This window comes from Poeciliopsis prolifica, unplaced genomic scaffold (assembly GCF_027474105.1).
Source record: "Poeciliopsis prolifica strain line A6 unplaced genomic scaffold, Auburn_PproV2 SCAFFOLD002, whole genome shotgun sequence".
Lineage (NCBI taxonomy): Eukaryota > Metazoa > Chordata > Actinopteri > Cyprinodontiformes > Poeciliidae > Poeciliopsis > Poeciliopsis prolifica.
The window spans coordinates 10378843-10394212 of NW_026562377.1; the positions used below are offsets into that span (position 1 = coordinate 10378843).

General features: G+C 36.8%; 1 protein-coding gene across 8 annotated transcripts in view; it reads left to right on the plus strand.

Moving 5' to 3' along the window:
- Positions 1-15370, plus strand: part of ptprsa (protein tyrosine phosphatase receptor type Sa) — a 239569-nt gene that overhangs the window by 191083 nt on the left and 33116 nt on the right. For 6 of the 8 annotated variants that reach the window (XM_055054714.1, XM_055054749.1, XM_055054732.1 and 3 more), the window contains 7 exons: positions 890-984; positions 1202-1452; positions 1626-1713; positions 2820-3032; positions 3363-3526; positions 5431-5546; positions 12242-12289. In XM_055054714.1, coding sequence (XP_054910689.1) covers positions 890-984; positions 1202-1452; positions 1626-1713; positions 2820-3032; positions 3363-3526; positions 5431-5546; positions 12242-12289 — 975 coding nt within the window. The remainder of the gene's footprint in view (positions 1-889; positions 985-1201; positions 1453-1625; positions 1714-2819; positions 3033-3362; positions 3527-5430; positions 5547-12241; positions 12290-15370) is intronic. The other 2 variants (XM_055054740.1, XM_055054778.1) reach the window with 1 other exon arrangement.

Below are 15370 nucleotides of genomic sequence, written 5' to 3' on the forward strand. Positions count from 1 at the left end.
GATTGGTATTTAATTAGCTTTCCCTGGATTACTTGCATCACTAACCAAACCAGGTAAAAATGAAAGTCAGTAAGTTACAGTCAGTCATATTGAGAAAGTGGAGAGCAGCCTAGAATTACTAAGGTAAGTGATGGTGGTCAGACACTCCTGTCGGTCCTTGCAGCCTTTTGTTGAGCACGTTCACGCCGCTTATGCCATCTCACTTTCCAGTTTTCAAAAAAGGTAGGACTCCAGTCAAATCCAGTCACAGCAACTCTATGTTTGGGGTGTTCAGGATTACACAACTATGACTATAACTTGACTTTATTTTAACTTTGGGTTAGATACTTTTTTTCTTTCTTTACATCCTTCTTCTCCCAAAGCTCCCTTCCTCTTTTCCCTTTCCTTTGTCCCTTAACAGGACAGCTTGTGGCATGGCATCTCACAGATGCACTGCTCAGGACTGTTGGCATGCAGTGTATTGGGTCTGTCTCAGTGTTTGTGTGGCAGTACATTGGCAGTGCCAACTCAAACTCTGCAACACTGTAGGGATAGTTGGCATTGGGTGTTTTGCAAGGGTCAATTGTTAATCATCAAGTGGTCATAGTTCAAAGTCAGTGGTGAGATGGTTTGGCACTCCTAATGATGGCTAGCCAAAGGGCGTACACTTGTGCTCCATTTGTTGTCAATGAGTCTTACGTGCTATGTGTGTTAACCAGTGGCATTGCCCTTCTCCCAGCCAATCACAGATCACCGTTGCATTCACTCTTTAACCCAGAGGAACATCGCAGGGGAGGAGCAGCTTTAGTTTTAGAGCCAAACTTATTCATTTATTCCTTTTTTTGTCTCTATTTGTTTGACTTACTGTTCGATCTGTTTTTTTCTTTTCTCACATTTGTCTTGTCAACAGATGTCCCAAAGAATTTTACTGTTAAGTGGGCCACCAAGACAACAATAGTCCTTGGGTGGAAGTTTTCAGATAGAGGATCACCATACAAATGCATGGTGAGCTTAAAAATATATGCCAAGTAGTCCTTGGAATAAACTAAATTTGAACCTGTACAATGTTTTTATATGATTGTTTGACTGTCATTCATATTTTGAAAAAAAAAAATCTAATTTTCAGAACACAATCACTAGTGGCATTTCTCTGTTACCTATTTATTTACCAGTTTATGTGGCTATGTTCTAAAAGTAAAAATTTTAATATGTTCAAATCTAGATTGAGTATAACGGGCAAAAGATGGATGTGGATGCTAGGAAGTTGAAGGCATACATCACTGGGCTCAGACACAGCGTTAACTATAAATTCGGGGTGAAATGCCAAGAAGGCCTGGAGGGTGAACCCAGGCATCGTGTGACAGCCAGTACGGCACCCTTCATTATGATCAAGAAACCCAAACTGGATATCTACTCTGAGACTGAGAACAAGCTCACTATGTCTTTTCCATCATTCAACAGTGGGGATGTCAAGTGAGTATAGAACGATATGTTGGCATTGCCTACTATACTAGTAGGGACTACGTCATAGCCTGCTTATTGGTAGTGCACATATTTGTAAAAAATTCTTAAGTCTTGCAGTTAGAACTAAGTAATAAAGAAACATTTTACACCTTCATATGTTTACTTTCCTGGTACATTTGCAGGAGCTTCTATGTGGTTGTGGTGCCTCTTAAAAGAACATCAGGGACAGTTAAAAACTTGAAGAATCCTGATGAGATGGACATAGAAGAGGTAAGATCTCTTTTAATATGAAGTAAATCTTCCAAATATGTAGTGAAGGACACTGAATTAGACTGGAGAAAACACATGATATGTATGCCAGGTAAGAAGAAACTCTTCTCCATAGAGAAATCTTGTCTTTTCTCTTAGAGATTCTGTGTTTGTCGAATCAATGGTGGTAAATGCGAGCAGTGTTGTAAACACCATTTACCAGAGTGGGCACAGACATTAGAACATCTCAGCAATGCAAATGTATCCCCCAGAGCATGCAGAAGACAGAATTATGCAGTCTTCTCCAACTCTTCCCATAGCTGGGGGTCACCTTTGGTGCTAAATCTACGACAACCATTTCTTTTGGAATTGGGATTACACACATTCCCCATGGTTTGTGCCTGCAGTCTGAACAGAATGCAGAAGGTTGAATGTTTCTTTCTTTGCTTCCAAATGCCATGTAGCTTCTTTAGTTAGCATTGCATTTTATTTTATTTCATCTGCTTAAGATACTCAAATAATTTGTTAAAGAATAACAAAATTAATCCTACAAAATAATTTCTTTTATATCATTATTTAACTGACAATATTATGTAGAGTTAAGCCTGAGGTTTATTCATGCCACTGTAAATTTAGTTTCAAAGTTATATTTTAATTTTACTAACATGTTTCTTCTGACTGAAGGCATTATTGGTATTTTGGTGAGACTTTGCCACAGTCCTGACTTATATCAGTGGAGAGATTCAAGTATTAGGCAAATGGAAAGGAAGCATTTCAACCTCAAACATGTGCAACTCATTAACGATGATAAATCATCAAGATACCAGAAGAAGCCAAAAAACTGGTCAGTAATTGAATGTTGCGGTACCAAACCAGATGTTCCCACTGGTTATTTGGATGGGTATGTGCAATTACTATTTTAAAATAAAATTAGAAACAGCTAAATTGAAAATAAATGTATAGATAAATATATATAGTTTCAGAAAAATTTTAAGCCAGAATGAAAACACATCCTTAATAAGGACATCCTTAATAGATCCTAATAATCTGAGACATATGTAGGATTTGCAACACAGAAAGAAAAATGTGAATGAGATGAGCTAATACCATCTTAACTCTTTGACCAGCTGTTGAGGGATGTGATCCCAAAGCGACGTTCGCGGCGTCAGCTGGCTCAACTGGACCAGCGGAGTGCCTACATCACAGCCTGCTTCAAGAAGCTGCCCTCCACCTTCACAGTGGGATATGACCACCCCCTGAGCAGCTGCGAGAATAAGCCCCTCGAACCTGGTCAGGAATATGTCTTCTTCCTGCTGGCTGAACTCAACTCCACTGTGGGGGTGAGTTTCAGGTTCATTTCAGTTCAGTACACTTTAGTTGCTTTGTTTTAGTCAATTTTGCTTTTCAGAAACTCATTTAGGTGTTTTTTATTTTTGCCTGAGGCTTACAGATAGAAATATTATAAAAATTATAAGTGTCCGCTTTCGTTTTAGTTACATTTTGTTTGTATTAAGCTTGTCCTGATTAATATTAGAAGCTGACCACAAAATCTCTGATCAGTGCAACTCTGACCTGGCCTGCTGATAAAATTACTCATATATTTTCATTGTCACTATGTTACTCATTTTATATATATTTTTTATAATTTTTTTATTTTTTATTTCCATCAGAAAATGTTTGCAACCAGCCCGTTTACTGATACAGTGATGACTCCAGAGTTGGTGGTGGATCCTTTGCCAGTAGAGACTGGTGATGGACTCATCTGGGTGGTCGGCCCTGTCTTGGCTGTGGTCTTCATCATTGGCATTGTCATCTCCATTCTCCTTTTGAAAAAGTGAGTTTGCTTTGAAATATTTGGAATAATCATCTTAGAATATAATTTAGACAGCATTCTGAAAATAAAATTGTTCACGCCAGCCGGCAAATAGGAAATAGCCGCCTGGGTTCCAGGTAGTTTTACTTTGTCCATATTTTGCTAGTAAATGAGCTTTTTTTGTCGGATGTTAAACATATCATCTCACTATTATTACTCTACACTTGCCATTTAGACATTGAGCCTTAACAAGGCTTTGCAGTTTTAGTCCCTGCTCCAGCCATACGCTCATAAAATCTGAAACCCCATGCCATGTTTTGTTATTTGGACTAAATGTGCTATAAAAATTAAATTTTCCACATGTCCAGCAATACCACAATGTGTTCTCATTATTTGATGTTGACCTGGTTATTGGTAGTTTATGTGAGGAATTGGGTTATTGGGAAATAATTGCATGTCAGGAAGCATGCTGAAGCGGGGTCGTGTTTTGTATTCATTGCAGCGTGATGTCCAAAGACCCAATAACATTGTTGCATGCAAATGTGAAAGAAGCTTTGCTGTGGTAAAAGATGACTGTGAGAAGTGAGCTGATTGGAGAAATAAAGAGACGAGAAGATTCAAAGATGATGAACTCATAAGAATCAGTTTTATGTTCTTAAATATTTATTTAAATTATTCCAGGTTATTTTAAAAAAACAAATGCTTCCAAATTGATTAATTTCAGTTTAGATTAAGTTAGGTTCTAATTCTTTTCAGTGATACACTTGCTGTAATTATCAGCTGCTCTATCCAAGCTCGATAAAAGAGCTGCAGAAAGTGACGGATCAGCTCAATAGGCTGCCCTTGTTTCACAGCTCGCTGTTTCCTTATCTCCACATCCTGGTAGTTAGAACTCAAGTGTAAGAGCTAGTTTCTATACACATGAGGAGATTCCTGAATTATCTAAAGGGGTACCAGGGCTGGGGTGAGCAATACAAGTGTAGCCTTCTACTGTCAGATGATCCCCCCGCTGTCTGACCTTGCCTTACCTCAGTCTTGGTGGTTAGGGAGAGTAACATCTCTCCTTGGATCTCTTTCTTTTTTCTCCATTCCCTTTCTCTTCATCTTATGCTTGCACCACTACTCCCCCCCTGCTTCCCCCTTCTCTCCCTTGTGAATAGTGTTTCCCGGGTCTGCCCTTGGCCCTGACATTCCCCTCTCCTTGCTGTATCCGCGCCCTCACACACACACCAACACACACGCAGACACAACACTCGTATGTTCACAAATGCATGCGCTTAGCTACATTTCATAAGGCACTCACTTATTTTTACCCTCTGACACATCTGCAGACACATTTACACTCTCACCCCTTCAAATGCTGATGAACTTCATCTCGCTTTTTTGCGAGCCCAGCAGTGACCCCTGTGAATTTTAAACTGCTCTCTATTGATTTATATCTCTTCTTGCCTCCCCCTCTCCCTCTCTCCTTGTGTGTTGTGTTTTTACCATCTTTATATATTTATTTGGCTCCTGTTGCATTCTATGGAAACAGCAAACCAGACAGGTAAGGTGTAGTCTTACTTAGATTCAGTGCATTTTACAAAACAAGGGAGTAGCCTGCCTTCCTAGAATATGAAGAACACTGGAGGATCTTGAGTTCTTGCTGTAGAGAGGTGCAAGTTTTTTTTTTCTTTTTTCAAAAAGGTGCTTTGTCTTAAAGTCAGAGGCTTAAAAAGTTTAATATCCTTAATTAAATGGGTAATACATTTAGAAACAAGTATAATTATGCATTTAACTATACTTGAGTGGAGGCTTTCATCAAAAAATGGGGTAAAAAGGTGGGGTAAAAATATATGTTTCTTTTGGATAACACTTTGACTTCATGTTCCTCCTCGTCAATGGTTTGTCATCTTTATGCTTCTCTGCTCTTTTTTGCTTCACAGTCGGAAGAGAAAAGAGTCTGAGCCACGCACAAAATGTCTGCTTAACAATGCAGATATTACACCCCACCATCCCACAGACCCTGTGGAAATGAGACGCATCAACTTCCAAACTCCAGGTAGGGAGGCACATTCACAGTATTGATATTATTCTCTGTAAAACTCTTATTTGCATAAGAATATTTGTGCTACATGTTTTATTACAACTATGGCAGACTTGTGGTCTTTTTTTTATGAAGTGGCATAAATCAATAGGAGGCATAAACCAGTTGGAAGGGTAGAGTCATGAGGGTTAGTGTTAGTGACTTTAACGTAGTGCTAAAACACTGTTCAACCTCCATATAGAATAACTGCAGGGATTCTTCAGATCTATTGATTTTTCAAAGGGATTTACTGTCGAATGTTAAAGCAAATTACAATTTTTTACTGTGTGCATTCTATTACTTTAGACTAAAAAGATAGCACAGTTAATTCTCTTTTCCAGAGCAAAAAAGTCCAACTTTTCAATGACAATTTGTGCATAAAATCCAATATAGATTTACTTATTTTCTACCTTTTTGTGTTCATTATAACGTTCAACATTATTTTGCCTCTCTAACTGGCTACAGGCCATATTTCTACATTTCCCATATCCCCATGTACCAATTAGCCAATAATGATTAACAAATTGCAAGAAATTATGATTGTTAAACTGGATACAAATACTGTTTTGTTCTCTGGGGTTTTACGCGGTTCCACTTTTGTCTTTCTTTTCTTCTGATGTCTGTCCAAGCTAAAAACTCTGATGTTTGCAACTGAGCAAATTACATTCTTCACACATTCTTTTTGGCTTCTTCAGTTCATTTGACATGTTTTCCTTCATTTCCCATAAGACCTTTTTTTATTGTGGTTTTGGACTTTCTTGTTTTGCTCCAGTCGTTGTTCTCATTATTTGGTTAAAGTTGAATCTACAGTTTCTTCTGTTTGCTTGAGTCATAAGTGAATCAGGATTGTTAATCTTCAGCTGCTCAGGAATAAGATTTAAGTAGTGTTCTGAATATGAAGGTAGAACATCAGCATTATACTAACAACATTGGCGTTTCAAATACATGTTTGCAAAATAATTTTATAAACATGTTTTAAACATCCTTCAGGAAACATGTAAAATGTGCTGGTTTGGTTTTCTCTCTCTCTCTCTTTCTCTTTCTCTTTCTCTCTCTCTCTCTCTCTCTCTATATATATATATATATATATATATATTTATATATATATATATATATATATATATATATATATATATAAACTTTATTTACATATTATTTGTTGTCACAGATTCTTGGTTGGTATTGAAAAAAAAATGTTCAGGGGTATGAATACTTTTGAAATGCACTGTGATTTATTTACACTAATTGCAGCTGTTATATTGATGTATTAGCGCTGAATCCACAAATAATCAACAATTTAGTTTTTACATGAAGCCTTTTGTTTTTAATTTGGACTTCTGCTTAATATTTATTTTGACATTGAACCTTTCAGAAAAAAAAAAATCCCTCATTGGGTTTTCCTTACCTGTTTCTGTAAACATCCAAAAAAGAGGACATATTTTGGAGTTGGGGTAAAAACTGATGCAGCCTGTTTTCGTTTCAGTTGTTTTTTTATTTATTTCTTTTATGCCTCTTGTCTCTGAGCCCAGACATCTTTCAGTCATTCGTCTGTCAGCAGTGGCCAGTCTCTGCACCATCAAAAGGCTCAGATTTCAAAAATAGAGCAACCCTCTTCAGCTTTGGGAGTTCAGACATGCTGCCTGGAGTTTGTTTCTTTGGGCTAAACAGACTTCTTCGTGTCAGATTTTAGAAAATGGGATTGAAAGGAGGTGCACATTCCCACTTAGCCAAAGAAATGGTCACGTTAATAGGATCATCCCATTTGTCATGTTCATTTTTTTCTGAAACATTCTTTGTGGTTATTTCAGTTTCCAATGACCACCCTCGCTGTAAATCTTTGCTTGACTGTTTGCCATCTGCTACTCCATTTTCCTGCTCATTTTAATGAAGGAATTAAAACTTATGTTACAATCTAATGCTCCATTTTCCCATTACATTTACTAGTACTGGTATATGCAGAGACTTTATATAAAGCAAGTGTTCTCATTCAACAACCCTTACATTGTTCCACAGACTTGGCTGCTCTCTTTATCTCAACACCCAGGAAATTTAATTTGAGTGGACATTTTAGCCCAATTAAGAGGGCCGGTGAGCATTTGTGAACATTCCCATCAGCTAATAGCAGCTATTGTTCAATTGGCATAGTCCCAGTGCAGTTATTCAAGACTCTCAAATGCAACAGAGCATATGCCGTATTGGCTGTGTGAGCTCAGTGACCCCTAGTGCTGAGGAACATAAAATATGTTTTTGATTATGTTTCCAATCTGCAAAGTCTTACTTCGAGAGAGTGTTCGCAGTGTGTGGTTGTGTGTGTGCTCTGAAGCCTGTAGGTGATGTGTCAGCCTCACAAAGAAATCCTCCAACTCCTTTTGGGCAGAAAATGTCTAGTTTTGTCACAATCGTTCTTTGTGCCCAGGATTTAATTCTCAAATATGGGCAAATGCCTAAAGCAGCACAACTAAGTTGATATCTGCTGTCTATCTCTGACCATACTTTTTTTTCTGTCATCCCTTTTCTTTCTTCAAAAATAAAAAGGATGTTAATAGCTAGAAAAACTAATCATGATTAAAATTGAAGTAGCTTTCAAATAAATTGTCAAACTTGGTAACCTTTCTGATTTCAAAGACATGAGAATCAAACGTCACATTTGGTTATCATGCAATAAAAAGATGTACATGCAACATATATCCGAATAAAAAACCAAAGTACAAAATGAAATCAAATATTCTGCACTTGTCTACAGTAAATATAATGCAACATCATTACATTTCTCATCGTATTATATGAAAGAAAAATTAATACCTGATAAATGATGGCACAGCCAGTTCATATTACTAAAAGGCCTACTAAAATAATTCCACAGTAGTGTAGTCCTGCCTTATTTAGGTCACTTTGACTCTTCAAGAGTCAATCACCTGGGGTGTTACTGCACATAGACCTTACAGAAACAAAATATGGATCTCAGAATCAATAAGTGGAGTTCTACCTTCCCCTACTTCACAGCTACTTACACACTCAGTTTTCCATCTACTTCCCTTTCCCACTAAAAGGCGCAACATTTAACCTCAACCTCTATGCCTCCTCACACATTACATAAATCATGGCAAAAATGCCTGAAGGTCACAGAGGCTGAGCTTTTAAAAAAGTCTTTTGAAAGTGGCTTATTACTAATGTAGGAAAGCCTTGTGAATTTGTTCCACTGTTCAAAGTATTCCAATCCATGGTTCATAGGGTGCACTCAATAATACCAATTCAGTAATTCATTGAATTCATTCATCCATTTCATACCCAAGCATTGGTATTTTGTCCTAAACAACTTTAATTTTATATCTATGGAAAAAACTGATGTACTTATGTATTCCTTCTTAGTTCATTTCTTTGAGTAGTTTAGTCTTTTTTTTATTTTGAAGATAATAAAAATGAGCAAATTCCATGTTCAATATTCACACTATGCATACATTTCTAAAGATTCAAAATTAAATCCTCTTTCCACAGACTGTAGTTCTGCCCACCATTTGGACCATTTAAGAAATTTGAGAAATTGTGACCCTTTTTATCAAGCTAGAATAACTGAATAATCTGCTGCGGGATGAAGTTTTCAATAGTTTATGAGCAGATTTCCAAAGGTCATGTTTGGGAATTGACACATGGCCAGTACAGACTACCCCACAGGCTACAGCTCCTTTTCCTGCCTGAGACGTTGAGGGGGGAAACCAAACAAAGCTGTGAAAATACATAAAGTTGAAGAGAAGAACCCACTCTCACAATAAAAAAAAAAAAATTCGGTTGTTTTGTTTTATGCATAAGCTGCTTCTTAGAAAATTAAACACTGAGATTTGATTGGATTTTTTGCCCCAAAGTGCTAAACCATATGTTTTAATCTGCCAAGTAATGCTGCATAACCACAGGAATAAGAGACTGACTGACTAACTCTTGTTACACAACAATGTGGTTTGGAAATAAGATAAATAAAGAATTATTCTTGTCCACCCTGAAAAGGTGCAAACAAATAACATCCCAAACACACAACGATAGGAAAAAAAAGATTAATATAAGATTGAGGCTGTTGTATTATTGGATACATTAGGTAAAACACACCCTCTTTGATTTTAGAACTACCTAAGGATTTTTTATGAATAGCGCTGCATTTTAAGAAGATTTTGAACTAGATGGTGTAGTGAAAAATGACATCTAGATTTAGTGTCCCCGGAAGTCTTTACATCAAATTAAATGAGTGGAGAGAAGCTAGAATTTGCTTAAAGTAGAAAATCTTTGATACACTTTGTTGCGTACGTTTAATTTTTCTAAAAGCACATAAATACTGCCCTGCTGCTTGTGGCTGCAGCTGCCTTCTGTTCTGTGACACTCAGCTTCTGCTTTGCAGTAGCTTTTAAAAACACTCATTTAGTTTCAGCGCCAGCCTCCAGGAACTGCCAGAGCATTTTCATAACTTTTTGGCCATGGGGCTCGTCTGAAAGACTGACACAGAAATGAGCTGATTCTTGCAGACAAATACATATTTAACTTTGACTAATTAAAATACCTGTTATGAAGGTTATGGATCAGCCAGTTATCACAGAAAAATTAAAAAGGCTTTTCTTCATTTGTCTCCTGTCAGTAAATATATATATTTTTAATTGATTCAAAAATTGTAATTTAATCAACAGCATTATTAAACACCTCTATTCAAATATGCAAATCTAATTCAGATATATGAAATATCTCCCCCTTTACAAATGAAAAACCCTCTACGTAACAGCTAAACTGAATTTACCTTTTATCACCTCTGTTATTTTCTCTCCTTATTTTGTCTCCATATCTGCTTTTCTTCAATTTTACCACCACTTCAGCATCTTGTGCAACACTTGACACCCCCGTGATTCTGGCTGGAAGAAAAAAAAAAGCACTTTATTATGTCGGCACATACAAATCAAACATTTCCTTGCAGAAAAAGGCATTTCATACATTGAAAATCACATCAGTACCAGTCAGTACACTTGTAGGTATCAGCAACCTACATGTTTCCCCCGATTACGGTAGTGACTTTAACAAGCGTGCCCTCCTCCTCACAGCGCTGTCAAATCACAGACACGGCACACACACGCACATAAACAGAATCAGACATGGCTGCACCTCCTCCCTGCTGTGATGAATGACGTTCAGAGACAGGGGATCAGAGTACCACCCGTAAGGCTTAATTAGTCATTGTCACAAATCAATTAGAAAGAGAGGGATGTTCAGTGTCTTCAGCCCTTTGCTGTCGCTTGACGCCTGTAGTGTGATGTCTTCGCACTAAGATGTCTAAACAAGGTAAACTCACCTAAAGCTTGGCGCTGTTGCTGTTATGCCAGTTTATATTAATGTGTGACAAGCAAAAAGCTTTGTTGCGCCGAATTATACAGAACAAGTCAATTTTATGGTAGCCAGAACTTGTCTGCCAGCGCTTAAAGTTATTCACAGGCAAATTTGACACATCCCATTAAATAATAATTTTTTTTTTTTTTTTTGTATGTTTAGTTTAAAATAATAATTTTATTTGACTATTTGGATAGATATCATTCAGTCCTAGTATACCTTTGGTCTGACTTGACCTCAGAAAGACTTGCTTCGACAGGAGATAAAATTCCCTCGGAGCTGACTTCCATCATCTGTGGCTCCACAGCTGTCAACCAGGAATGCAGATCCGTTTCCTCACCTTTTACTTCCAGAGTCTCAGTGAGAGGCTACAAAGAAACCATTCAAAGTTAGTTTTTACCATAAAACATGAGCTTGTTCCCCCAACTTTCCTGTCATTTCCTCTGTTTTCTCAAATGATAAATCTGAAAGGTCTGAAGTAGCAGATCAACTTTCTTTAGTTAATCTTTAATTCTTAATTTAAAGTCTCTCCCTTTTAGTTGCAGAGGCTGACACTTGTGAAAAAATAGTCTCTCCATTGAAGAGGATTGTGGTGCTGGTATAGTACCTGATACTTTGTAAAAGTATTCATACCCCTTAATTTTCTAATGTTGTCAATTGAAAACCACAAACCGCAATGTGTTTTATTGAGATTTTATATGATAGATCAACACATGGTTTTTAAATTGTTTTACAATTGAAAATCTGAGCAGTGCAGTCTGCATAAGTTTTCACTCCCCTTTTTGTACCACTTATTCTCCCTTAACACACTTAAACAGTTCTGGGTATTTATATGGGTATCTCCCAAAGTCCTTCTGACATGTGTTCATTAAATAACAGAAGTTATAAAGACTATTGGATGTTCACTGGATGTCAGCTCCAAGGTAGCCCTGAAATTCTAAAGTAGGTTTCGACCGTGGAGGAAGATGTGATATTGTACATTCTCAGGAAGAGATGTTGAGACGGTGAAAAGGGTTGACCTGTACATCCATTAAATACATTGCAGCATGTGGATGGATAGGTTTTATTAGGGTACTGTGTTCGCTGGTGATAGTAAAAGCCTGGTCAGCTCTAAAAAGTTTTACCTTATGTTTTTTTTTTATCTGGTTAAATGTCTATTCTTCATGTATAAAATGTTGGTTCTAATAACAAAACCTGCTATATCGCCTTTGTGCTTTACTTCATGGCATTTTATCACTTTACATGTTTATTTTGCCTTTACTGTTGCAATGTAGGTCGTTGAACCCACTGTCTCCTATGTTTATTGTTCTTTACAGATTCTGGTCTAAGCAGTCCTCAGAGTGAAGCAGATTTTGACTATGAAAGTTAGTCTTCATGATTTTAGAATATCTTTACCAGATTATTTTAAATATTTATTTTTATCTTTTTTGTGTGTTGTTTTTCTAGCTTTGCTTGTCTCGGTTTACAAATTTACAAATCACATTTTCTTCCCACAATTCACCAAATTTGAGTCAATTATTATGTTGCTTTCTATTAGTATTCTGAGCTTTTTATTACTATTTTTATTTTTAATTGGATGCCCGTCATGTCACCCTGAAGGGCTGTTGGCTGTGCATTAATCCACCATGCATAAATAACCTGTGCAGTCACTTCTGCTTATGTATAGATGCTTTAAAAATGTTTTTGTAACAGGAGCACAATATGTGTAATTCCTCTTTGTCTTTCACAACTCCTTGTTGTTCTCCCTCCTCCTCCATCACCAGCACTGCCCCCTTTACTTTCCCCACCAAAACGTGGTCTTTTCTGCACTATGAGATAACGAGCAGAATTAATTAAAGCAGTGCAAAACAATGGCTCGACATTTGATCACCCCTCTCTTGCGGAAAAAGAATCATCCGAGAGCAAGAGTTTCCTCTCACTTTCTCCCTTTATTTTATTTTAGTTACTTAGTCGCAGACGTCTTTCCTTTTTATATGGAAATATGCAACATCATAAATAGGCTTTTGGCTCAGCTTATCTAAAGGAACCATTTCATTTCTCAGGCACATTGGCTGCAAATCTGTATTTTGGAAATGTGTAATTGGGACCTAGTTTGTTTTCTTTCTGTGTTCACTGATCACATTTACCGTACATTGCAGTGAAAATAAAATGAACTACTCTGGGCCAGGATAGACGAGTTTGTCATTGCTTGTTTGAATGAGGGATATGAACTAGGGTGGGAAGATAATATTTTAGTCATTATCAAGTTTGTCTACTGTAATACTTTGTACAATCAAGTTTGAATTAAATGAGTAAAGTGACGTGGTCACTTATCTTTGGTTACGTGCTACAATAACAATTTACCTAGGAAAATGGAAGATTAATAAGAATTTTTCTAGCTAATGCAGATTTCTTTTCTGTATCTTTTTTATTTTGATAATCCAAATTCTAACTTTTTTTCTTTATTTTTAAGGAGTATAACTCACAAAAGAAAAAGGTGCTGCAGGCTCTTTGACAGAGGAAATTAAGAAAAAGGGTTAAAAGAGTAGCTCTCTTTATTCAAGTTTCCAAACCTTCTTAGATTTCTACTCAATTCACAACAAACTATCAAAACATCAAATCATGATGTTAGTAGGTGTGTTTAGAGAAAATGGTGGGTTTTGATACACTTAATGCCTATGAAAGAACAACAAAGATTTGATCTGTCAATCAACAATCAGATCTCATCAAAAGAATATTGTTGTATGATTCTGACCCCTGGCTGTTTTTTATGTGCATCTCATTTGCTATTTAGAAGAAAAGCTTAATTTAACTGTTTTACAGTGTGTGTGTGTGTGTTTGTGTCCGTGCGTGCGCGTGCGTGTGTGTGTGTGCCTGTCTATGTGTCGAAAGGCAAAAACCAGTTTTCTCAAGAACAAGACAAAACCCATGGACAGTGTGTAGTAAACACAATGGATGTCTCCTAGCATTGGAGTAACATATCTGCAGACTTTAATTTGAGCAGTAAACAGAGAAAAACTGAACTTTAATTACATCTGGAACTTTTGTAAACAGAACCACACATGCACAACTTCAACACCAACACTCTTTGATCTCTCTCTTCTCATGGAGAAGTAGGGATTCCTCATTTACATTTACTTATTTCTCTGGTAGTTTACCTTATGTCACTATATTTGAAGCTAACTAAAATGCAGGGAATTTAATTAGCAGTTTTTTGCACATACTCCTGATGCATATTTCAATTTGCTTTGCCACAAAAGGCCTTCTCAGCCCTTCAGCAGAATTTGCTTGTGTCAAGAAAATGGTGTAAAACTTTGAAAAGTTTCCTTGTCCCACCTTTTTTGTGATCAGGATATTGCAATGAAACAGAAATTCCTAATGAGTCAGAAAAATATTCAATACAAACAGTTACTCACTTATTTCATCGTCTCTTTCTGTGTGTTCTGGTTCTTTTGTAGAACGCTATTAATTTTTGTAGGATGCGACTACATTCATTTGAGTGTCATCTCCATTTGTCTTGCGTAGTAATCCACATGTAATTTAGTGCCTCATTGTTCTCTCAATGTAAATGAAAGTACCGTTACTAATGAAAACTGTCAGTGAAGAGCGTTGAGCCCCCTCTTAAGTACAACAAAAGCAACCAAAACATGAGCGACCCTTGTGACATTGGAGAACTGTTTGAAAGGGAAAATTAAGGGTGCTTAATGTGATTATTCCAATTTACATGCCCAATTAACCCTGACTAACTTTTCTGAATGGAGATTTCAAGATGATGTTGGCTTTTGACCTCAATGCTCAGCAGACTAAGAGGCCTCTTATTAGAAATACAAAAGTGCTAACTAACGTAAGTCTTGCCAGGCCACATACGACGACACTATTACAATTTACGGTAGTTCAGTGTTTCATTGCATGACTGTGCTGAGGACTGCTGAGCAATATTTTAAAAAAGAAAAAAAAAAGGTAAAATAACAAAAATCTAAATTTCTTTATGCAAGTGAAAGGGTTGTACCCATGTTAGGATTTATAGAAAGTGCAGATGGAAACATTAGAATGTTTTACTTTAAGGTCGGCATATTTATCTTGGCACTTGAACTCATTGGTTTGAGAGAACTAGCAGATGAATGAAGACACTTTTTTCTTCTTCTTTTTTTTTTCTAATTCTACTGCAGACTACAATGGAGCAGCTCACTGTGTCACTCAGCTTCACTCACACTCATAAACTCCCTGATCCCTCGTTCACCTCCTCCATCATAACCCCCCCCCCAAACCTCCAGGTCAGGGCTTGAGTTAAATTTTTGTAGTTTTCCATTCAGACAGTGTTGAATTAAGCATTTAAAAGATATGACTAACCACAAAGCGATTCAGTGGCATTTTGAATTAATGACAGAGGGTATGTTAGGTAAAATCAGATTTGAAAAGATTATTTATTGAAACAGTTTTTAGACGTAAGGAATTGAGGTATTAGA